Genomic DNA, 25,527 nt, shown 5'->3' on the forward strand with positions numbered 1-25,527 from the left:
CGTTTCGAAATGTTAATTTCAGCCCTCCTCTTAAAACCGCAAGTTTCTCCGGCTCAGTTTCCAGTTCCTCTGTTAGAATATTAAGTTAGTTGCCAGTTACCAAGTCCGGACATCCCACTTATCGCTCAACTTTTACGCCCCTCACCCTTCACCACTGGGTAGCCAACAACTTCTTCCCACCTGTCTTAAGGGTGGTAATACATATGGTATTAAAAAGAGTTGAGTCTAAAATAGCTAATGTAGATAGTTTTGAGGAGACTTTAATGGAAATCAACGATCGTAACAAGCGTCAGTTCAACGTTATTGTTCATGGTATCAAGGAGAGTACTCTTGCCACCATTGATTTGAAGAAAAAACAAGATACTCAAGAAATACAAAATCTCATCACAGAAGTGTGCCAGGGTGTCAACGTGAAAAATGTTAAAAACTTTAGAATTGGCACTAAGAACACCAAAAAACCCCGGCCAATCAAAGTTATCTTTCCTGATGTTGATGAAGCTAAACTCTTCTACCAACGCTTCTCTGAAAAGAACGCTGCTGCAGATAGCCTATTGAGTGTTTCTAGAGATCGCACCCTTCGAGAGAGAAATCATCTAAAGAAATTGAGGGAGGAACTTGAGGAAAGAAAAAATGCTGGAGAAAAGGATCTAACTATAAAATACTCTAATGGTATACCCTCTATTGTTAAAACAAAGTCAAAAAACGGGGAAAGTCCAACGGTCAAACCAAACTAAGCTTATATTTTCAGAATGTCAATGGCCTACGAACTAAACTCACTGCCCTTCGTCAATCTTTAAGTAACTCAACTTATGATGTTATTATACTGGTTGAAACAAACCTTACTAATGATATAAGTAATTCTGAACTTGGTTTCCAAAACTATAGAGTATATAGATGCGACAGATCGCCTTTATCAAGTCTTAAATCAAGTGGTGGAGGTGTTATTGTTGCAATAAGGAATGATTTTGAGTCTTGGGAACTCCTACCATCTACGCAGAGCGTTGAGTCTGTCTTCACTGCCGTAAGGCTCAAAAACTCTTTGTTCGTACTGAGTGCAGTCTATTTACCACCTAATCAAAATTCATCTCAATATGTTGAATTTTCTTCAATACTTGAGGAATTGTTTGTCGCTAATCCGAACTCAAACCCAATGTTGGTTGTTGGTGACTTCAACTTACCAAATGTTAATTGGCTGGATCCTACAACTTGTCAAGTTGATACTTCTGCTCAACCTATTTGTGATGCTATGAGCTTCCTGAAGCTAAGACAGTGTAACAGCATCGTGAATGAGCGTGGTGTTCTCCTCGACTTGGTCTTTTCCTCTGAAGATTTGCGTGTGCAAAATGCAATTGATCCTCTTCTTGCTGTGGAACACCATCACCCTGCCTTGGAAATGGAACTCCCTGTTTGCCCTCTTGATGATCTTAATTATAGTGCCGTCTTTCCTAATCTCAAACAATGTGATCTTCACCATGTTTTTGACTGGGTACAGGGCATTAGTTATCCTATACTTGACAACTATACGCATGCTGAGTTATACTTTTCCGACTTCTGCTCCAAACTAAGTCATACTATAAGAAATGCTTGTCCTTCAAAGTATATAGGAAAAAGATCCTTCCCCATATGGTTTTCTTCAGAACTCAAATTGATGATTATCAAGAAAAAGGAACTACACAAGCGCTACAAGCAGAGTCTCGATGACCGAATATATCTCCAGTTTTGCGGTGTTCGAACTATATGCAAGAGGATGACGAGGGAATGCTACTCAGCTTACATCGAGACTGTTGATTCATCTATAAAAACCAATATTCGTGCCTTCTGGAGTTATGTGAATTCTACTAAGAAACTGCCCTCCCTGCCGTCAAGAGTGAAGTTGGATGCTGAAGTTGCTGATAGTCACCAGGATATCTCCAATCTTTTTGCCAAATTTTTCGCCTCTGTTTATAAGTCCCCGTCATCTACCCCACCAGATTATGAGCTTAACGCAATCACCTCAATCTCATCATGTTATGTTAGCTGTTCGGAGGTGGAGGATGAGCTGAATTCACTTGATACAAGCAAAGGTGCAGGACCCGACGACATATCACCACTGGTCTTGAGGTTCTGTAGCAGTGTTTTATCACCTCATATCACCATATATTTCAACTCACTCATGGCTGCTGGTGTCTTTCCCTCAAATCTTAAGAATGGTTATGTAACTCCAATTTTTAAGTCCGGATCTCCTGCTGATGTCAGGAACTATCGCCCTATTGTTATCCAGTCCACGTTAGCAAAGATTTTTGAATCGCTTGTGCTGAAGAGATTGTCGTTCGCTCTGAAGAGTGTGATAAATGCAGAACAACATGGATTTATGAAGGGACGCTCAACCACTACGAACCTCTTGTCCTTCCAGAGTAATGTTACTACTGCCTTCTTAAATTCCCACCAGATTGACGCTGTTTACACGGATTTCTCCAAGGCCTTCGATCGAGTTAGCCACAAACATCTGATTGCTAAACTTAGAGCCATTGGAATAAATGGACCCCTTCTAATGTGGTTAGAGAGCTACCTCCAGGATCGGTTTCTTCAGGTGCGAGTGGCTGGCTCGTTGTCTCAACCATTTCCTGCTATTTCCGGGGTTCCTCAGGGATCGCTTCTGGGCCCGGCCTTGTTCACCATATTTATCAATGATTTGGTTCAGCATTTGGATTCAAATGTACTGCTTTTTGCTGATGATGCCAAGATCTTCAGAGAGATTTCACATGTGAGAGACTGCGAGGCTCTACAGAATAGTATTGATTTACTGTCAGTGTGGTGCCAGATGAATGAAATGTCTTTGAATGTCTCAAAGTGCTCTGTGGTAACCTTCACCAGATCTAATAATCCTATTATTCATCCGTATAAACTAGCAGATCAGCAACTTCAACGTTCTTCAAAGGTCAAAGACTTAGGCATCATACTCTCTCCTGACCTCAATCCTCAAGAGCACATTAACTACATTTGCAAGAAGGCCAACTCAGCACTTAATTTCATCACCAGGGTCAGTCATGACAGATTTTCAGTATCGGCACTGGTAACTCTTTATATCCATCTTGTCAGACCCATACTTGAGTTTTCCTCCACAGTTTGGAATCCGTACCAGTCTGGTCAGATCGCCAGGCTGGAAAACACTCAAAGCCGTTTTGTTCGCCTGGTTGGTCTACGTTTGGGGATGCAATACCGTGCTGTTCCTGTTCATGATCTGCAACTCCAGTTGAACCTGTTGCCTCTTTCTACCAGACGTGAGGTAAATGATGTCTTATTCCTGAAGAAATTGATCACATCCTCCATTGATGCTCCCGACCTGCTCTTGGAACTAGACTTCCGCACATCACGTAGCCTTCGCCATACCCAGCTGTTTGCGAGGCGGCAGTACTCAACACAGTACATGTACCACAGTGCACTTCCTCGTCTGCAACGTCTGGCAAACAACCTACCTGGTCAATTGGACTTGTTCAGCATGAACAATGAAACGTTTAAAAAAAAACTCGTTAGCAGCTTGCGTTCCTCGTAGATTTATCATTATTGTTTTGTTGTTCTTGTCCGTGTTATGCTTCATTGTTACTTTTATATTTATATTTATATTGTTATTTACTATATTTTGTTATATTTATTTCCTATTTACACTGTTGTTGCTTGTTATATCGTTATATCATCTTGTTATATCTATATCTTGTTATATCTATACCTTGTTATTTCTTATATCTTTTTATATCTTATATCTTTCTGTTATCATTGTTAATCTATTTATTGAATGTACTTCAAGTTGGCTAAAATTTCATCAAAAATGTCTATTTTTTTTAGTCTTATATAAGTTTTGTCATATTTATGTATTGGTTTGACCGTTGGTATAAATAAATAAATAAATAAATAAATACAGCTTCTCCTTGCAGCTCTTAACAAGTTGAGATTACAGCAAGTTACTTTACTGGATTCCTCTCACAAAATACGGAATCAGTTTTAATAGTGTGTCCATAAAATATCCAACTGAGGTTATTATTTGTAAAGCGCGAGTGTATGATTTGTGTTTAAACTCTCGTCTCAAACAATACAAATATTATTTTAACCACCCCTTTAAGATGGATCTGATACGATCGGAAGCTTACTCACGGGGTTTCTAATAGTTTTGCGAAAACAATACTGGACCAGGTAATATGAATCCATATTAAATTGAAACTTTTACCTCGATCAAATAGCTCACTTTTGGTGCATTACATATCAACCTTGTGTCCATGAGCGTTCAAAGTGTACTAATCAAACAGTTTCTACGTTTGATAGTTGTATTCAAGAAAAACTCTCACAAGTAAGACTTGCCTAGGCTAGACGTTGAGATTAAACATTTACATGGATTTATTACGCTCCTAACGTAATTTGATCAAACCTCTTTTGAAAAGGTAATAATCCAAATAATTCATGGATGAAATGTGAACAAATATGATGGTTTAAACATGATTTGAGTTTATCAAAACCCTACCAAAATATGTAAAACTTGAAATATTTGCCAGTTCTATTGTAATAAATAATAGTCTCTTTTAAACATTCTTAACATCACAGCGTCGATACGTCTTAATCAAAACCCTATTGAAATATATTCAAATAGTGCTCAGTTAACAACACCAACACACACGTCATGTCTTCATCAAAATTCTACAGAAAAGGGGAAAAATCAAATCTCTCCTTGTCTTGTCTACACAGGGACAAATTAAAATACAAAATATTCACGTTTTAAACATAGTCGAAAGGAATGTGGTCTTTGTTCGTCCAATATACGGCGGCGAAGGACAATGGCGTATCAGTGGTCGGGGGCTGCAAATACTTTATGAAATTTCCCGTCTTGTATAAAAAGATGGGTCCGCGGCTGGTAGGGAAGGACTCAATATCAACGTCGGTCTATCGGGATCTTTAATAACGAGTGAGAGGGATACTTTGAGCCCCCAGATTGCGAGGGGCGGGGCTCGGCCGACGGTTCAAAAGCAATATTAAATTTGTGGAATTTTGCGGCCACGAGTGAGCCAGTACCCGCCGCTTTTATTTATTAAAAACTCCCGCGATCGACAACGGCAAAGCACCTCAGGTTGTGACAAGGGGTTTTATTTTTGAGTACAATGTAATATACAGAGTAACTTATAGGTCTTGTTTCCTTCTTGAGCATAACCTCTAAGTTTCATTTTTTTTAAAGTTCTTTTTAGTGGAGGCAGTTTTATAATAAATAGAAATTTCTTTGTAAAAAAATCTCAATACATAGAGACCTACCGCGTTCTCTAGATTGATATACCTTCAACTTGGTTGAGGACTGTAACTTTGATTCATCAAAAACCCCCTTAATGATCGACAGTAGAAAAGCACCACAGGTAAAATAACGAGAAATTCTAATCACTAGTATCTACGTGTTTTAAAGTTACAAGTTTATTTTATTTTTAAGCTTTATTGTGTAAACTAATCTAGTTGGTGGATACGGTTATTAGTATAGTATATACTATTGTGTTACTACTAGTGTATATATTAGTAGTAACACACTAAGTATCCTTTTCCTTCATTGGCATAATCCTAACCTTTCCATTTCAATGTTTATACAATATTTTTATTAGATGTAGTTCTATCAAGTTTTACATCAAGTTCTAGGTCTCCTCAATGGACAAATCTGTTATAGGTGTCTATAATGATGACCACACAGCCATATAGAACCGTACACTATATATCGGCAACTGCAAAGCGCCTCAGGATGCTGGATTTTTCATCTTTCGGGTAAAACACACAGATAAATAAATCTGTTGGCGCCTATTTCCTTGCTTAAAGGTGAATGTTATACAGGGTGTTTCCAAATTGCCTGGACATATTTCGTGGCCTTTTTCCTTGGGCTAAGACAAACATAGTATGCTATATAAGTATTAAGTATGGGTCAAAGATGTCTAGGTTTCTGTCTGCCTCTAAAGGATTACCATACTGCTTTGCTCTTAGATAGGTCCTATTAAATTGCGTTACCCAATGTATAAAAAAACCCGTATAACTCGGTTGTTTGTCATCTGATTTTATCAAACAAGGTCTCATTTTGTTTGGATTTAAATTCTCTATAGTTTTGATCGGTGAAACAGTTTTCTTAATATTTATGGTTTTCATTAAATTTGGCATTAAAGATTTTAAATGGGCGCCATATTGAAATGGCCTAAGATATTGGAACGAAATTTTTGAAGCTATTTTTTACTTCTAAACTAAACATTTATACCAATTTTGAAATTTATATCTTGGAAAATGCCCGAGATATAAAATAATTAAAAGAAATCACAAACAGACCGACAGACAGAAATCTAGGCATTTAAGACCCATACTTATATGGCATATTATGTTATTTCTTAGCCCAAGGAACAAGTCCACCAAATATGTCCAGACAAAACACAAAAAACATACAATTTGGAAACACCCTGTATATTTCTTTCATAATTTTGTGAATAGAATCAAAAGAGAGGAGCTAAAACACCTATGACATTTTTTAGATAGAATTTAAAACTTAAGGGGGGCTCCGAACTATTTCATCTATTGACCTTGAATTGAATTGAATACAGTAGATACAATGATAAACGGTATTACTAGGCCCATACAGTAGTTTTTGTATTAAATACTCATAAAATGTTGAAGTGTATGTCAACAGACGAATAGTAAATTCAGTTCAGATTAAATAATTAATTGTTTTCGATTGATGTTGCTTCTGATTGAACTATGAGTTACCTACTGTACGTTTCTTGATTGGAAAATCAGAAAGGTTTTCAAACCGGTTTAGACATTTATAGACATCCAATGTAGGCTAAACGTAAAAAAAAAAACTTAACGTTTTAAATTAACTTGTTTTACTTCGAATAACTAACATCATACGAATGTGTTGAGACTTATCTACAAACCAACTAATAATACTACTATTCCAACAACATATTAATTTGTAAATTTTGTACACCTATCGTTTGTTTTTATTTTCCACAAAATAATAACCACAATGTCATTGGTGTGTTGTTATTTAAATGGTGGTTTTAGTATGCACACCACATCAGTTAAAATGAAAGCCGTGTGGTTACGTTTGTGAACATCTGATCAATCAATATATATTTGGCGCCAAACATACGTCGTTTTCCCGCCAATAACATGGACCAAGTAGAGTAGAGGTAATGCAATAACGGCAACCGGTCCCATTAAGATATGGGAATGCTAGTTTGATTGTTACCGTTTGATTGCGTATAATGGCGAAGGTATGCATATGATCCATACAGGTACTGCACGGGGCAGTGTGTACAGTAGTTCAGTGTAATTAGGGAGTAATTATTTTGTAAATAAAGAATCGATAAGATCATTGACTTTGCATACTAAAAGAGACATCATATCTATATGAACCAGCTAAATGGAGTTTTGAGAATAAAGTTGATTGATTTTGTGATCTAAAAAACTATTGAATTATATGTTCTCTCAACGCTTTTCACACTATGATAGGTTGATGAGTACCTAATTCTAATAAAACACAAGATTACATTTACACCTTAAACCCTCAAGACATTTAAGTTTTCCTTCCAGTTTCCTATATTTAAAACGTCGTTTTATAAGAAAGGAAACACATTTTGCAGCAACTTAATCTGCTCTTGGCTCAATTTAATTCAGGCATATTTTATTTTTAAAGTGCTACAACTAGCACAACTTTTGAAATATGGCCTAAGAATATTAAAAACGTGTGCACATTAAGAGTACAGTTTTACAGTACTCTTAATTCGGAATCGAATGAAATTTATTTAAAGCGATTTAAGTACATGTTCTTCTATCAATTTATAATTTAGTGCATTGTGTAAAATTAGTATTATATTTGGCGCGGCTGGTATGGTGACATAGGTGTTTTGTGTGTGGATGTATAGAGTCAAAACTTGCCAATCAATAGATTCAATGTGTGTCTCGGTAGTTCGGAGCCTACAAGCTGTCCAAGAATACATCCAAAGGAATAGGCCTAGTCCAAAAAGAATACACATTTACTGTATTATAGACTACCAAACAACATAGACTGTTTTGGACATTACCAAAACTGCATGATGGTTAACTGTATGTTAGTACTGGAAAAGCAGTCAAATGCAAATATTGTACACAGACAGATTATGTACTGGTATATCTAATCTAATCTTAGTATATTATATAAGTAACTTCTTGAAATCATTTAAAAGATTAAAATTCATACAATAACGTTTAACTGCTAAAAATACCAGGAAGTCAAAAGTTGGTTTATCCGTCTCAAAGTTCTGTCCGGATCCAAAATTCTTTTAAGCCAAATACATATCATATCCATGATACAGCAAATTGACAAATTTATTAGACCACTGTTTAGCATGGCGGTCTGTCAGTTCCCCGGCTAAGTGTCATCGCCAGACTCTTGTTGTGGGGGAGCCAATTGTGGTGGGGCTCATCAAAGCCCCCCCCCCCATGACTCGAAACTGTGCCCCCTAGGCGCGGCGAACAGCTACACAGCTACTGTAGCTTGTCAAAAACAGCGCGCGCCGCGCCCCGACAAAGCGTTCAAAAATGCTTTGTGCCGCTCGCGCTGTACCTGACGCGGAATCAATTAATGTTTGTTTGCGTTTTTTCGTTGTTTGCTTGTATGTTTGTTTGTCTGGTGGCCGCGGGCGGAATTAAATGTAACAGTTTGATGTCGTTTCGCCCTCGGCCCGGCGCCATCACAATCACGCGTTTGCTTTGTGATTGTGCTGCAACATGTTAAGGCACGCCGCTGTACCATGGCTATATATACCTCTCTCTATCCCTACCTGGTTACAGTTAGATCAAACGACACAACTATTCGTGCAAAACGCGAACAGCCACACTACAGTCGGAGTTTATACTCAATAATGTGGAACAGAAACTCTTGAATTACTTACGTGTAAAGGGTCAAATCGATTAAACATTTTATATACGTGCATCTTTTTGTTGATAAGTTAATTTTAATTTTACACAGTGAACATTTACTGCGCGTCAATCAACCATATTTATGAGTAGTCAATATTTAATCTAGGTGGGATTCCACATGCAAAGTAGACGGTCTAATCACACGAGATGGCCGCGTCGTTTGACCAACGTTTCAGATACGAATATGATGCTTCAACATTCCATGTTCAAGACAAACAACAATTTAACTATTTAATTGTAGTTTGCCCCGATACTTTTAAGATTAAGTTTCGATAATCAATAATGAATGTATTCACATAAAAGATACATTGTTTTCATACTCCATGGCAGCTTAAAGACCCGTGAGATTACAAGTGTGACAGTCCACCCTCTAGAAGTCTCTATTCCTTTAGGGACCATCCTAGGGGGATAAAGGACTTTTTATACGGATGTTGAACAACATCGTTAAAAAAAATTAAAAGACACTTAAACTTTAACCAAACCGTTATTTCCAGATCAATGTGGAATTTGAAAAGAATCAGTCAACTGAAAAAAGAAATAGAAGTACTTCTTGACCAAAATTTGAACTCTATACAGCATACACAAGTTTGTTTGTGAACTTCTATTGTTCTATTAACTTTGTACTTATATCAATGCTAATAACTATAGTGTGTATATGACAATTTATTATTTGGAAGAAGTCCAAGGTAATACAATATACGCTGAGTCAAATAACTACATTGACAGTCCTTTGATCGAGAATATTGTGGATTAACTCTTCTTTTGCAGGATGTACTATACTAAATTAATTACCCACGTATTCCCTTTATGTGAGTGACAAACAAATTAATTTAGTGATATGGCGAAAAATTTTTCGATCGATTTTCAGCTATTGTTTTATTAATTATATTGATTGTTTAATAGGATTCTAAGTTTATATGTTTACTTCAACGGATACTTCGAATTATGCTCGATATTGACGATCTTTTACAAAAGAATTTAAAAAGAATATTTATTTAGCAACAGTTAAAATTACAATATGACCCACATGAGAGTTGTTCTACAACCAACAATACAGTTTTCATCAAGGATGGTGTTGTCATGACCAGGTTCGGACCGCAAGGTATGCTCGTAAAAGTTATATGTTCCTCAAACGTCTCCTTTAACAACATTCTCTTAATTGAAGAACTATATCTACTGAACTAATTAAAATAAACGGTATCAGCCTTCTGACACATACTTTCTCCCATAACACATACATTACTTCGAAAACCACTTTTTTGGGTCCAGGGGGACCCAAAACGGATATCCACTCAAAACTCATCGAACATTTTGACGAAAACAATACTTCTCCATATAATATGGTATAGGGGGAGAAAGTAAAAATTGAACTTGGAGTGTCGATCTCAGAGCTATGTAAATTATGTTTGCATGCTTTCTTAACTTCTTCCTCCCACAATCCATCCCCCCAGACTAACGGACAAGTTTAGATATTTACGTTTTCTCCCCACTCGAGCCTCTAGAGCTCAGCAGGACGTGGTTTGCCTGGGAACCTACACAGACGCGGGATTGTACTGTAGAATGGGGTATCTGACAACAATGTACACCACACTACCCCTACAGTCCTACAGGACCTCGTATGTAGTATAGACACAGGCCTACACTGAGCTCCACATATTGTACAGGTACTATGGTGAATGTATACAATTGTGACCGATTTAGTTGTTGTTGCGATGGTACGAAGTAAAAGGTATGCGTCTGTGGTTGGGAATTGAACATAATCCTAGATCAGATACTGTATGCTATCTTGGATTACAATTTCATTGATTCACCTTGATGAACATCAACCTAATGAATATTACTGAATACGATTTTGTTTAAAAAAATAACATTAATCACAATTCATTATTTTATACTATTTTGGTGATTTATTGAGATATTCGAAGACGGATTATGTCTTTTTGTTGGACAAACCTCTTGAGTTTTAGCGATACACACATTACTTACTTCATACGAGAACACCAAAATCATAAAAGTAAATTGACACATTTTGGTTGTCAAAACTTTAAATAATTCTAACGCCTTGTAGTGAACTTTATTGATTGCTGAATTTCAATGCCAATCTCTAAGGAAATTGGTGAACCTTAAGGAAAACCTTGTAAACACACGAGAACAATATTCTGTTATGGTGAGAAATAACAACACCAAGGACTGTTGTAGGATGATTAACAGTTTCAACACACTCTTGTCTAATTGAATAAGGATATACATAAACCTCTACGATATTTGAAAAATAGAATAAATACATTTCATAACATTTCCATCTTCAGCATCCTACAGCTTGTTTTCATTCTCTGTATTTTAAAAGTAATTTCCCGGTTGGAGGTTTGTCTAAGCCTCTAGCCGTGAAGACTTGCAAGTGTCTGGAATACAAAACGCAAGATCCAAAGTTCCGGACATTTCCTTATCAGGAGCCCGCCGTTACGCTCCAAGTTTTGTAATCCAAGGGAGGTTGCAAGGGGGGAGAGGGACAGAGCTAAGTTGTATAAGAGTAATCCTTTCGCCGTGTTTGGAAGCCAACCCCCTTCCAAACGCCCCGCTTCCTTTTTGAAAGCCGCTACTTTTGTTTGAGCGATATTACCTCTTTTATTGAATAAACGAGGTAAAGCAGCTTTATGAATTTGTTTGCAATGTTTCCTTTTTTAACCCCCGAGGCGAACAGAGCCACTCTTACACTTTTTAATATTTTCAATATTAAACTGAACTTTTCAAAGATTCCGTTTATTACTTGTTTAATGGAAATTGTTTGTTCTTTTTGTAGAAACTTTTTCCATACAGACTTGACAATGCCGTTGAAAAACTCGTTTGATTTTGTAAGAAATTTAATAAACTTTAAAGTTTTATTATTTACATGTGAATGTATTTTGGTTTGAAATAATATAAAAATGGTTTACATTGAAACTAAACATAAATAATGTATATGTTATTTTTAAATCGTCGAGTATGGTACAAAAGGCTTTCTGGCATTCAAAAACGATTGCTTAGGACCTTTTTTAATATCTTATTGGGCTGTTATTTACTTAAATATTATCATACAGTATGAATAACAATGTACTGAATTTCCAAATTTACCTTTTTTGATGGGTAGGTCTGGCAGTTCAGTCATGATTGACGGACTTACACTGGGCGGTTGAAGTGGCGGGAACGGACTACCACCTGCGGTGGGGTACCTGCAAGAAAGCGAATAGATGTGGTAATTAATGAGCACCAACATTTAACAACTAGCTTAGTTAATAAAATGACACTCAATACAATTTGTAATACAGTACCTACAACCTTAAGCCGTATTATCTTGTTGCGAATTATTCAATTTTGTAAGTTTTAGCAAATCAATCACCAAGAATCGTGCAGGTGAAGAATTAAGGTAGAAGACATAAGCAAATGAGCTATCTAAGCAGAGGGACCATTGGAAAGATCCTAGTATGCATCCCGTTGGAGCTCAATGAATTTTATTAGGCAATTCAAAGATTTTATAGGATATGGTTGTAATACCAACTCTGGTTTCGAATCCTAAAGATGAATTATTGGGAGACCAAGAACCATGGATCTGCAGAAAGAAAGTTGGAAAAGCAAGGCTCTAACTGGGCTGGAGGAAAAGAACTGGGTACCATAGGAACTGTTGGACTGAACTCCCCAAGGCTGGATAATAAAGAGAACAAAACATCGTTTAGTTGAATTGTAGAAGGATAGTTTGGTAAGGCGAGGGCTCGAGTGAAGGAGCTGTCCAAGCACTTATACCATTTGTGGGTTGTAACTGAATGTAGTGAACTTACCAAGGGTTTGGTCTGGGCCAGGACGAGGCTTGGCCGTTGAGTAACCTCAGCTTGTCATACACAGAGTCAGTTGAAGGTGAGACAGCGCAGGAGACTTGAACCTCCTTCTGGGCAGCCAGGTTCCTCAGCACCCTGTTGATGGAAGACACCTGTAAATGGAAAGCGAAAATGTAATTATAAATCATTAACTAAAATCATTAACTATACAAAGTGGAGTTCCGAGCCTTGCAAGTTAGTCTAGCAAATATATATTTTGTTGTTTCTGAGCAGTATTCATTTTACTATGTAAAAAGTAGAAACATTCTACCAACCCCCCTGAAGAGCCGAAGAAATTATTTTTTATTTCATGATTAATAGGTGTTAACTAAAACGTACGTAGAATTGGGCCACAATCCACATACTGCTTTTCAAGATCAAGTATTTAGCGAGTTAGAACAAATATATTTGGATAAGGGTTTCATTGTAATTGAAGCTTAAAGAATCTGTAAAAAAATAAACAGTTCTCTAGAACAGAAGAATAACACGGGAATTTTAAATGTACGGTTCTTTTAACTCTATCCATAACGTTTGACTGTACAAACAAGTACAAATTTACAAAGTTATTTGTTTTTAAAGCTCTACACGATGGTTGTAATGAAAATTGAGAGTTTTAAGGGTAAACATTTAAAACCCCCAATTTAGATGGACCAATATAAATGAAACCAATCATTTTTTGAAGCTATCGTGTAGCTTGTATTACGGTTCTAGGTTTAAAATTTAAAAAGAATGTATATAGTAATGTTTAGTTCCCAACATGAGAAATGAAACATGCTGTACGACGATCCATGCGTCACAAACGAACCGTATTTTCTGTACAAAAATCAGTTACCACTCGAACACCCCTGTTTGCCAAACCCTCTAAACTGACCTAATAAAACAACAACCAGGCCTAGGAAAGTCAGTTATACCTGCGATCAAAAGGGTCGATTTCACAATAAAATAATAAATGCCGGCCAAGTGGCGAGGGCCCACTTGTAGTCGAGTTGGAGCCGTATTTTGTTCGACAGATGTCAATAGTGCTCCTTTATGCCGTTCGCATTGTTCCGTACTTTTGTCTGATCTCGACTCTGCTGCGCTTTTTTACCCGCTTTTTGTTTTGCTTTCTTTAATCTCGCGCGGAAAATATCATTTTCATTGCATTTTGTAATTACTCGCTCCTTTCCCCCGTCGAGACGCCTCCCGCGTCGCCGCTCTCTTGTTTTTAAAAATATTAGCATTTTTCACCCCCTCGGCAGCGCCGTATGTTCTCTGATTCTGGCTGTTCTGGCCCACCAACGCGGCCGATCACTGCGTACTTAGGGGGCGTAATGGGCAATCTGTCATTTAAACTCGTTTAATCTAAGAACTGTTGTCTGTTTCTAATTGCGAGCTAATGATAATTAAAAATATAGAAGTAACGTGTTTAGCTGGGGGAGAAGTTCCTTTAGAGAGGAGGTTTGGATATAACTAAGGTTTTAATATATTTTTTATGTCAATACTTTAGTAGTTCTATGTCTGTTATAAGGAACGGTATATTCCATGATCTTGTTACTATGACTATTACGACTCGAGAGTTGACGATCTCAATCTCAGTCGCTCCAGATAATGCTGTGTATTTTTAAAAGAGAATTTATCCCAGGAAATATATATCAAAGCTTATAGTCAACATGTTAAAAAATATTAAAAATATTGATAATACTGGTCTATAACCTGTTTTATACGTTATCTGATGCTAGTATTTCAGTAGAGTTGGTAATATTGTTTACAAGTTGACGTGCGAAAATAGATAAATTAGAATGATCACTTTGCATGTACTCAAATTATTATTCTATGAATGTATTTAGCAACAGGACATAATGTGATACAGATTATGTATCACCATGACCATGAGGGTCAATTTAAACTGCGTTTGAAATAAGGAAAATGAAATAAAAAATGTATTATTTTTAAATAAAAATAATCATGCATTTAAATAGCTATAAAATATAGAGGTATTCAAACTTCCCAACCCCACTCAGCCATTCATTTTTAGCCTATACCAATCCGCCCATACGATAAAATCTAACTGTTGACAATTGTCGGATGAATTAGCATTCGAACAAATTATAACCCCGAGGCCACTGAAAACAAATCCAAAGGCAAACAATGTTTTGAGATTGACGGCCGCGGCGCTATCAGGGGATTTATCAAGGACACAGAGGGGTCTTATTGCGGGGGGAGGGGGGTAACCAACTAAAGTGACCTCGTTTGCTGGATTGACCGCCCCACACCTACCCTACATGTATGACCACACACACCGACTACACTCTGGGGCCAACTTGGAAATTGTCTCAAATCTTCTAACACGCTTTTTTACAGTGTAAGAAATGTACAATTTGTATTATTAAAAGCCCAAAGATCAGACATATTTGCACTACAGTACTTCCGTCAATAAGCTATTGACTACTTCAAGGATCGAACCGGCGTCCTTCATTAACTATTTCTTCACAATAAAAACTCTTAGAATTCACTATGACATTACACGATGTATAGTTGATGTCTGATTAGGCTAGGTTTTACATTGTGATTTTAAAAGCATTATGGTTACCATACGAAGTAAGGTTCCTTACTTCTCTGGATGTTGCGTTACAAGCCATACAATATGTAGTAAAGTACTATATGTTTGGCGAATGCTTAGGATTGATTATTTAACGGAAAAAATCGAACTACTGGTAATTATAATAGTTTTCACTATCGAAGCATTCGCTAACGTTCGAAAAGAACCTCGATAACAAGTCTTCAATGAATATGAATAAATAAGACTTTTACTTGAAATTGTCTTCTTACTGAGGTCTGAAAGAACATTAGGTGGTATAGAGTTTTGAGTATTTGAAAATAAAATTTGTTATCGAGATTCGACCGTATGTTGGTTTCTACAATGTATTTATTTAAACATTAAGTGTTAATTTGGATGAAAAACAAATTTTAACTTGCACATAAAGAATAAGTGTCGAAAGGAGTGCGGAGAGTGGCGAGTGGTGAAGGTAGGTCTACATTATACATGAGTCGTCTGATATATACAGTACTGAGGGATTAGAGGTCTCTCACCTAGACAGACCACCAGTCACTGTGTCCACCTTTGTACAACTGAAAACCCCCTACACTTGCATGTTTCAAACAAAACTAAAAGTTTACATTTCTACAAGTGGTCTAATGATTAAACATCAAACAAACTAGTTGTTTTGCCCGTACTCCGCATCGGGTGGAGAACGCAGAGCAGATAGTGTAGTTCTTGACTGTCTTGTCCAATGCAAACTGCCGGATGATTAGGGATTTGATCTTGATAACAATCAATTACATTAATCCCCATTTCAAAAGGAAAAATACCCTACTAATAAATGGTTTTATTACCAATTGGAACACATAAGGCTCTTCCCAAACTACACGGTTCTTGTTTCACGTAACTATAGGAAGAATTCGTATACAACAACAATTACTGTGTTTTTATTTAAAATACAGTATAGAGAGCTGAAGTACATATGCAATCAATTGGAGGACATAATACACAATTAAAATGGTTTGTACACTTAAGAGTAAACTACCCCACATCATAAGCAGTAAGTTTTGGTCATAAGTTGATGAATGCTGAATGCTAAAGGTGACCTTGCAGACACGAGGTAGGGATGTAGACCCACAGAACGTTGACTAAATAATGTATGAGATACACCCTCAGCCCCAGACTGTGTGAAGTGTGGTGTTGATCAAATCATGTATTGGGCTGACACTGTAAACCACGGCCAGGACCACGTAGTACCATTGGTCAAAGGTAGTACGTAGAGTGCAAGTAACCAAGGTGGTGATGGACTTTTACACTTTTCATATGGATAAGAAAAAGGCAATGTCAACGTGATTTTACAATAAAAACCGGTAACGCTATAAGTATGTGTTTACGGGTAATACTTGTGTGTTTTGATATTTTGTTGTGTAAAAGGTCCTCTTACTAAATTTTAAACTATTAAGAAACAGTAAAGGATTTATTCACAAATGTCTTATTGTCATTTGGGTTATGGCCTCCAAACCCAAAAGTAACTCTCACACTTAGAAATGTATACCGACATATGAATGACATATGATACATTCCGGATTTTGCCACGTGATTAAACGCCTTTAGGCAGTCTAAAGTCAATGTACTGTTTAACAAAGATGTTTTTCACCACACTATGATGTTTTTGGCTGTATTACATACAGTAATTGGTGGCTGAAAGTTACGTTTTGCTGGCCATGCCAGCTGTCATCGTAATTTGGGGACCGAGCAGGTTTTTACAGCCCGGGGCCGCAAAATCAGCTGTCCGCTTACTTACTTAAAACATGAATGCTTTTTAAATACACAATCAAAATCCATAGCATTGCAATAGAATTGTGTAATTGTCACCGTTGCCTAGCAACTATTTTTTTTTTTTTTTGCTGATTCCTCAAATTATTTCCTCACATAACCTTAAAGTTGTAGTTGTGTTGACTATCAGTGTGCATTACTATAGTGGTGAATAGTGGTAATAGTGTATAGTGTGGTGAAAAATAGCGTTCGTACCACGGACCGAAATGGTTTTGCAGCTCTCGATCGATTTCAGTTCTCGACTCCGTCTCGAACTTAAAAACGATCTCGAGCCGGCAAAACCTCATCTTCGGCCCTAGGTACGAAATATACTATTTCATATCATGTGATCGTGATTTCAGCCAAGCAGTAATAATTTTACAAGAGCATCAAAACAATGCATTTATATGCAAGTCCCTAGATATTTATCTTACATTTACACATTCTCCACCTCGCATGTTTCCGATAGTATCAAGTGTGTATGAACTATGTATTATATTTAATAAGTACCACGTGTATACTTTGTATATATATATTTTCAATGGTAGGCCTACATAATATATTGTTTACTTATCAGTTTTAAATTTGTATTGAGATGTTTCGAGAGAATTGTTTATCGGAGTGAATAAAAGTACTAAAATACTGCAGGTGGTTTTAAATACTATCATTGAATATGGATGATGAAAACAACTTGTCATCCCATTGAAAAATGTAAAGATTGTTTTTTTATGTATGGCGAGCCTAAATAATGCAAATGGCAACTAAATGTTTATCTTTGTATTTTAGGGTTCACGTTTGCAGCACATGTCATTAATATGTTAGGAAATACCAAAAAACAAGCAATAGCTTACAAAGATAAAGTTTTTTGAGGTTGATATAGTTTCATAAATAGGTAAAATTGCAAGAAATAAATTCGAAACTTATAACAGACTTGACATAAGCCAAACAGAAAAAATGCCATAACATTTCCTTCAGTTCATCTACAAGAGTAACTAATTCATAAATAGTATATTTAATCTGTGCAGTTTTGTATCCGAATTTTACAGTTACCCGTCGCAAACACCTGAAGTCCTGGACGACGCAAGAAAAGGAGGGAAGACAAGTCCAGTTGTGGAGGGAAGAAATGGCCTCTCGCTCCATAATACATGAGCCTCGTCGTCGGATTATACACTGATTTGACCTGATTAGCCAGACCTGGCAAGTATTGTCTACCTCGCCACATGTGTTGTCAGCTGTCAGGTGATGGAATCGTGAGACATTCGTTATAATCATTAAGTTTATTCGTTGCGAATAATTTACAATCAATACTCGAGTTTAATGGAAGTACATCAATGTGTATGTGCTTTTAAATTACAGTCTTCAGCAGAAGATTACTACAATATACATATGTTGATAACATAGCACAAATTCGGTGCGACATTTTTTAGAAACCATAAACACATATAGTATACCTCTTGATTGGTAAACGGACGTTTTATTACCGTATTGAAGTTACCAAAACAGATGAATTCTTAAAATGCATGTGAAATAAGCTAAGTATCCAAGTTATGGTTTGATTCATTTTTTGATGGGTAGTGTAAATAAAGAGTAAATATGGAAGAAAAGAACTAGAGCTTCAATAGCTCTTATAACTTCACCAACAATTGAAAACCAAACTGAATAAATTATGATAACAATATAAATACATAATAATGAGCTTCTGAGTACTTAAGTGAGTTTTTTCTTAAATTGTGCATAAATTAAGATTGCAAATACATTATTTGATTTATAGTAATAAAATCTACCTTGATTCTATTAAAACAGCTAAAACAATCGATGGTACTTTAAAGGTGCAATAAAAACTATTGGAAAAGCGACTCCTCTTGTAAACATATTGGAGTTGGGGGTTCACAACAATAGAGGACGAAGGCGCTAATACACGGGGCGATATGAACTCAGGGGAGTGCTTAAGGCCGCATTCCAGCCGCACATCAGTTTTTAATATTCCCTGGTGGGCGATTGTTATAGCTTTCAATTAGAGAATTCCTGATGCTGGTCGCTCAGCAACGACACCAGCGCTCTCCCGCCTCCGTGGCCGATCTGGGAACTACCCTCGCACATCACCCTCTTTAGGCTATGTGCTCGATGTAAAAATACAGTGAAAATCTTAATATGCTGGAGTGACTTATAGTTGAAACTTTTCCATGTTCCAGGAAAGAGGCCGTGATCGCAAATGAAGATTATTTAGTTGTTTGGTGACTAATTGTTTGGGGTATTATACGATGCATATTTACAGTTAAAAGTATAATGTTTTGTTAGGCTAACAAAACATAGAGAACACCCGTTATGAATTTGTAATTCTCAAAATCGTTGTCCTCTATTAATTTTAGCCAGACGCATCTTATCGATATATGACAAGTTCTCGGTAGCTTGTTACAATGTACATGAAATACACGGAACTGTATACGATTTACATCACTGTATTGTAAACACAATTCCAAATTTACAACTTTACTATAAGTGCACTTATTTTAGCACTTTATTATCAGCAACTACCTAAATTACACCCTGCATCAGGAAGAGGGTGTATTGAATCCTTTCATTATTTAGTCATATAATCATAAACAGTCCTGAAATATAAACATATTATTCAAACTAAAATTAATAATAATAAGCAACATGCCGGTTAAATAACATTTAATACATTTCAAAAGCTGTTAACATCCATCGGTGGCATGCGAAAACATTTCCTATACTTGTAGAAATTGTACAAGACAACTATTTGGGAATTTACAAACAAAACTGTAAATTTACTCATTCAGTGAAAATGTTTTAAATCGCGTTCTATATTTAAATGTCTTAAGATTCAAGTCAATAATAAAAAATTTTAGAGTAAAACAATAAAAAAAATACGAACAGTAGACAGTTATATTCTTTTTTTTAATTAGTCCTTAGGTAAATATAGTTTGAAGTTATCCGGTTGGAACACAACTTTTCCTGCCCTTGAATTTTGATAACATGACGTATGATAATAGAACATAATAAAGAATATTTCTTTCAAACTATGATCTAAAATAGTTGTCTAATATTAAAATAAAACTAATAGTATTCTCTTGCAAACATTAGTTTCCAAATGAAATGCGAAAAGCAGTTTTTTGGTTGCTTGATTTAATGTTTCTATTTATATCGATGATGCAAACAAATAATTAACCTAAATGCGGATTCTTTCATCGCAACATTTTACTAATAAGTGACAAACTATTTGATAGACTTGGAAAATATCTAAACAAATATTATTCTTTTTTAATGTTGAAAATATTAATCTACTTTCCAAAGTGTGATTTCAGAAATGTTTACAAGATATTTCATTCAAAGAACCGAATAAACATTGTTGAAAGAATTGTAAACTGAATATTAACTATTAGTATAACCCGCAACATCAATAACATTCTCAATGCAGGAGAGTACCCGTAGCCAAAGGTCCAGCTGTAAATATACTCATCACTGGGGATAAATCATGAATGGTCTGAACGGTAATTCACCTCAATCGCCCCCTACTAGTAATATCAGACGTCCGGTTGGATTTATGGACGAGGACGCAAAACACAGTAATGAATATAGCAGCGTGTAAACAGCCCGGCATAAGTCCGCTGTATCTACATTATCTCTGCCAAATGGCCAGAAGAAGGGTTGAGCGCATGAAATAAAAATTAGCACCGATATATGTACCCCCTCCCCTCCCCCACTTTACCGGACTAATGACGACACTGGGTGCTCTCCCCTGGGGCTTTTTATGGGCTCCGGGCGCCGCACCCCGGCCCACTTTGACACCTTCATTTGCGTCCGATTTCCGTAAGAGGAATCTCTTCCCTTTTGAGAGTATGCCGCATGTGTTTCTACTGTGTGGAGAAAAAAATACAAAAGTCCAGAAGAGTGACAAACATAATTGGGAACTGTATGTACGTTTTCCCTTTTTCGCCTTAAACTGAAATCCCCATACAAATTTAAAAATTTTGTTAATAGGATGAAACACAAAATAAAATGATTAATCCTTATATGTTTAATATCTGATGTATCGATACCATTATTCGGTAAACATGATTACCATTTGTATGTATCATCATTGACTATTGGATACAGAAGTTGTATTAATAGTCAAAGGTATCAGCTAAAGACAATTTTAAGGGTTAGTTTCGCTTAGTTTTTGTGGAGAGTATTATTTAGTTGTTTATTTTTTAGTTCTTGTAATTTAACTTATTGTTCAAACTGTTAACCAGAATGAAATGCTCAAATTTGAAAGCTTTTCTTCTGGTAACAAAACAGTTATATCATATAGAATACTCAAGATAAAAAAGAAATATCAATATAATAATAAATAAATTATGTATATAAAAAAACATTTTAGTAGTCGACATTAGTGGGCCATTAAACTTAATAACACGAAACATCTCAAAAACAAAGTCCAAATTTTATAGGATGATAAATCCACATTCACTATAAGTCAATACAGTAGCATGATTTTACATGTTTTTAATTCGAAGTAGTTAATCCGTTATTTTGCCGGGAAGGTCCGGGATCGAATATTTCCAATCACAAAATGATATCATCTAGCTATATGGTTCACCACAAATGCCCACATAAGATGAAGAAGATAATTCTCTGAGCAAAAAAAACAACAGAGATCAACAGATAGATACAACGGAGAAACAAAAGAATCAGAGATCTCTGACGCCTAAAACCTACACCATGGGTTGACAATTAGTGTAATTTACCATAATATTCTTTCAACTCACATAACCCCCCGGCAGGGTAAATGTGCTGAGTTAGCCGAAGTGTTCAGCGCGCGAGTTGCTGTTATATGGAGATCCATCAATCTTTACCGAGGTAACATGTGTTAACTCTTGCCACAGTCCCCACAGCGTGCCACGGGTTTATACAATATAATACAATGTCAATACGTTCACATCGACTTTGCTGCATATTAATTGATTTTGTTTTCATTGAATAATTGTGAAAAGAGTTTTGTATGTTATTTTATGTATTTATATTCAGGGATCAGCACGATTTACATAGTTGAAAGAAAGTGGTTACACAAATACAAAAAGCAAACCACCTTCAACAACCATGGGTTTGAGATACTGTAATAGACTCACCATCCGTCTGTTATAGTTGAGTGTGTTGTATTGTTTTCATCTACTTAAGGGTAGGTTTTACAGTATTTTACAGTTTGGTCTTTCATAAGGTTTCATTAGGTTAAAATAATAAATAAATAATAAACAATTTTCTGAACTTTATATTTTCAGGACGCAAAAATATTTGAAATAAGCTTTAGCTGATCCATCAGTGCTGCACGGTGATGATGTAAGGGATAACTTTTTATGTAAAATATAGTCAATGACCATTCAGCCATATCTAACTAAACTAAGCGACATATAATAGGATGAACCAAATTTCACTTAAATTGTTAGTTAAAGTATATTTTCCCTTTCAATAAAAACACAAACACTCATAGGACCCTCAATTCCAATGCATTACGAAACATCCGAAAAGCATTTTAAATTTAATTAATTGTTACTGGTAGTTAAAAAGCATATATGTTTAGCACAGCTACAGACGATCATGATTTCCTCGCTATTTTTTACCTAATTAAATAATATAACGTATTTTTTATATAATACGGAATTTCATGAAAATTGAATTATGTACAGTATAGCCAAAGACGACATAAGAAGCCCTATGTGACCGAGGTGCTGAGGTGCTGAGGCTATTTTCCCCAACAGCCACATAATGTGAGATGCAGAGGTTGGGTGATCAGTATGCACCCCTTGCAGGCGTTACACCCCCAACCCCTCTGTTGCTGCTACTTCTTCCGTTCATAACACGCCATTTCAATTTTTAATCCCTTTATTAAAGCTGGATTCTGTTTATCAGTGATTTCCTAAGGAAGCATACTGCTTAGCGTCTATTGGAGGAACACTCCAACGCAGAGATAATTCTTTGTATGATTGTGGTGGCCATGTCGTTATTGTAAAATATACATTTGTGGTTGGAAGCGTGTAATAATATACAGGTTCTAGGCCTCAACACCTGTGGGGTACAGTTCCGCAGAGAACCTACGATTTAAAATCGGTTTAAATATCAATATATCGATTTTGATTCGGTTGAATCAAGGTTGAATATATCTTTTCTACAATATAATTGTTTAGGTGATATAATTAACGAATGCGGTTAGAAAATGTATAGCTTCTTCCATTTTTTGTTGTACAAATTTAAAATAAAACTAAGAATCAAATAAAGATACAACTTTATCAAATGTTTCTGTAATTTTTTTATTTATATCATATGGTAAAAAAATGCAATGCGAAGTTCATATTGAACCGGATCATAATGGATGTACTGTATTTATATTTATATTAATCCGATAATATATCATACGTTCTCTGGGGAACTGTACCCCACCCGTGCTGAATTAATGTATTAACAATGGTCGTCAATGCCACTTTTTAATAACTTTTTGCTCACTTTTTCAGTCAAATATCCTTATGGTAAATTTTATTCGTACTCGCTAATTTTAATTGGTCAGGACCTTAAAGTGGCAGTCGAATTCCTGGGATGTACAAACAATTATTTAAAAAGTTCACTCATAATTTATTTAAACTACATAAATTGTTGGTATTTATATAAAGACTAGTGTCCCTGTTGCTCGAAATCGAGCAATTGCTAAGTATTACAAGGCGTTATTTTAAAACGAATAACAGTCATAATTTTTGGTGACTTGAAAAGATTCGACTCAAAGATTATGGAATACTCAAGATGTACATAACAGATCGATATAATCAACATTTCTTGTAAATATCTTATTATTATTCAAAAGCTGATTTTGTTTTTTAGTGTTTTCCACAAATATTCTTACTCATAGCTGAATTAGGTTGTCCATAATACCTAATTAAAAAAAAAAACACACACACATTATTTCTATTTCTTCCCCTTGGTGGTGTTCTATGACTTTCCTATGTTTCCATAGTTTGCAAATTGTCTCTTTCAATGATTACCAAGCAATGTTAATTCAGTAAGTAATGTTAAGGGTTAATTCAGTTTTCTTTTTAGTATATCAATTTATCCAGGCTCTCTCGTTTTTTTCCATTGTAATATTTACGCCAACCCAAATTCAAATAGTAACTATTTCATTTCAATTAAGTAAGTAAATGTTTGTAGCAAACTAACTGTTAAATTAGCAAACTTATTGACTTTAGTCCAGTCAATGAAGGCTCAAAAGAGGGGTGTAGAGGACATGGAGAGGGGGAAATTTTTTTTCTGCGGGAATGTGTTCGGGGTAGTTAGAAGGTAAAAATACCAAAAGTCCCCGCCCCTGGCCCTGCTGCTTCAGCGGGGGGAGGGGTGGAAAGACCCCATTTTTTAGTTTTTTACTTCTACACTGAAAACCGTGCATCGTACGGGAAAAATGTAAATTATAAAAAGAAAGATGATAAAATTCTCTACAAGAATGGTTATATTCATTTCTTAAGTATATGCATTAGTTTTCAAAATATTCTCAAAATAAGATAAAAATTATTTTCTAAATTAATTTTTCAGACGTTTTTTTAAAATAAATTCATATAATCGATTAGCCTGCTGTTGTTTTACATTAATAAGGATAGAAAACAGGTTTTGGAGCACAAACCTATATAATATAATATATCCATCGTATATATTGTGTTAAAAATAGTTAATATAAATTTAAATAAGTTTTGTATATTTGTCATGGAAACAAGTAATTTTGGCATAATTATTACACTAAAAATTAAAAAGATTATTTTTGCAGCTACATTTGTCCAGGTTTATTTATAACAACTACCGAAACCAAGACTTTTAATACTATTGTTCGTGATCTGACTCACTTGGGACGAGATCGGGAGGGTCCGACTTCTGTCCCAGAAACAGGTGCCATCTGGAACTGGAACTGAGAACCACCATCTAGGACATCTCCATCATTCAATTCTTGTTGATTAGACTCAATATTGGCTATCGAAGTGATAATGTGGTGTAGGCCTATATATTCTTCATCTTCCTCATTCATCAGAATGGGCATTCCATGTAAAAAGTTCCCTTAGCAGTTCTGGCATAACGGGGAACAATTGGACTTTTTCTTGCATGCACAAATTTTGCATGTGACACTGTTATAATCTTTAGTACATTTGCAAAAACCTTGGTTAAGAGATTAACTGTTCCTGGTTACTATAATTTCGGTGTCGCTGTTCAAATGAATACTTACTGACCAGTGGCGGTCCTTGGTGTGGGGGGGGGGGGTGTAGCCTCTCCAAAATATTTTATAACCTAACATAAATACTAGTAGCTTGAAGATATTTTAGAGCTGAAATACTATAAAACTATACGTTATTATTATGCTTTAACTTCCAAATTAAATGC

At 35.8% G+C, this 25,527-nt stretch overlaps 1 protein-coding gene across 4 annotated transcripts in view; it reads right to left on the minus strand.

Annotated features, from left to right (window-relative positions):
• Positions 1 to 25,527, minus strand: part of LOC128985850 (paired box protein Pax-6-like) — an 86,686-nt gene that overhangs the window by 25,891 nt on the left and 35,268 nt on the right. For all 4 annotated transcript variants that reach the window (XM_054405793.1, XM_054405792.1, XM_054405791.1 and 1 more), the window contains 2 exons: positions 12,753 to 12,901; positions 12,052 to 12,149 (listed from right to left, as the gene is read on the minus strand). In XM_054405793.1, the coding sequence (XP_054261768.1) occupies positions 12,052 to 12,149; positions 12,753 to 12,901 (247 nt within the window). The remainder of the gene's footprint in view (positions 1 to 12,051; positions 12,150 to 12,752; positions 12,902 to 25,527) is intronic.

The sequence above is a fragment of the Macrosteles quadrilineatus genome, unplaced genomic scaffold (genome assembly GCF_028750875.1).
Source record: "Macrosteles quadrilineatus isolate MER2022 unplaced genomic scaffold, UCM_ALF_1.0 Scaffold_2__2_contigs__length_208266976, whole genome shotgun sequence".
NCBI lineage: Eukaryota > Metazoa > Arthropoda > Insecta > Hemiptera > Cicadellidae > Macrosteles > Macrosteles quadrilineatus.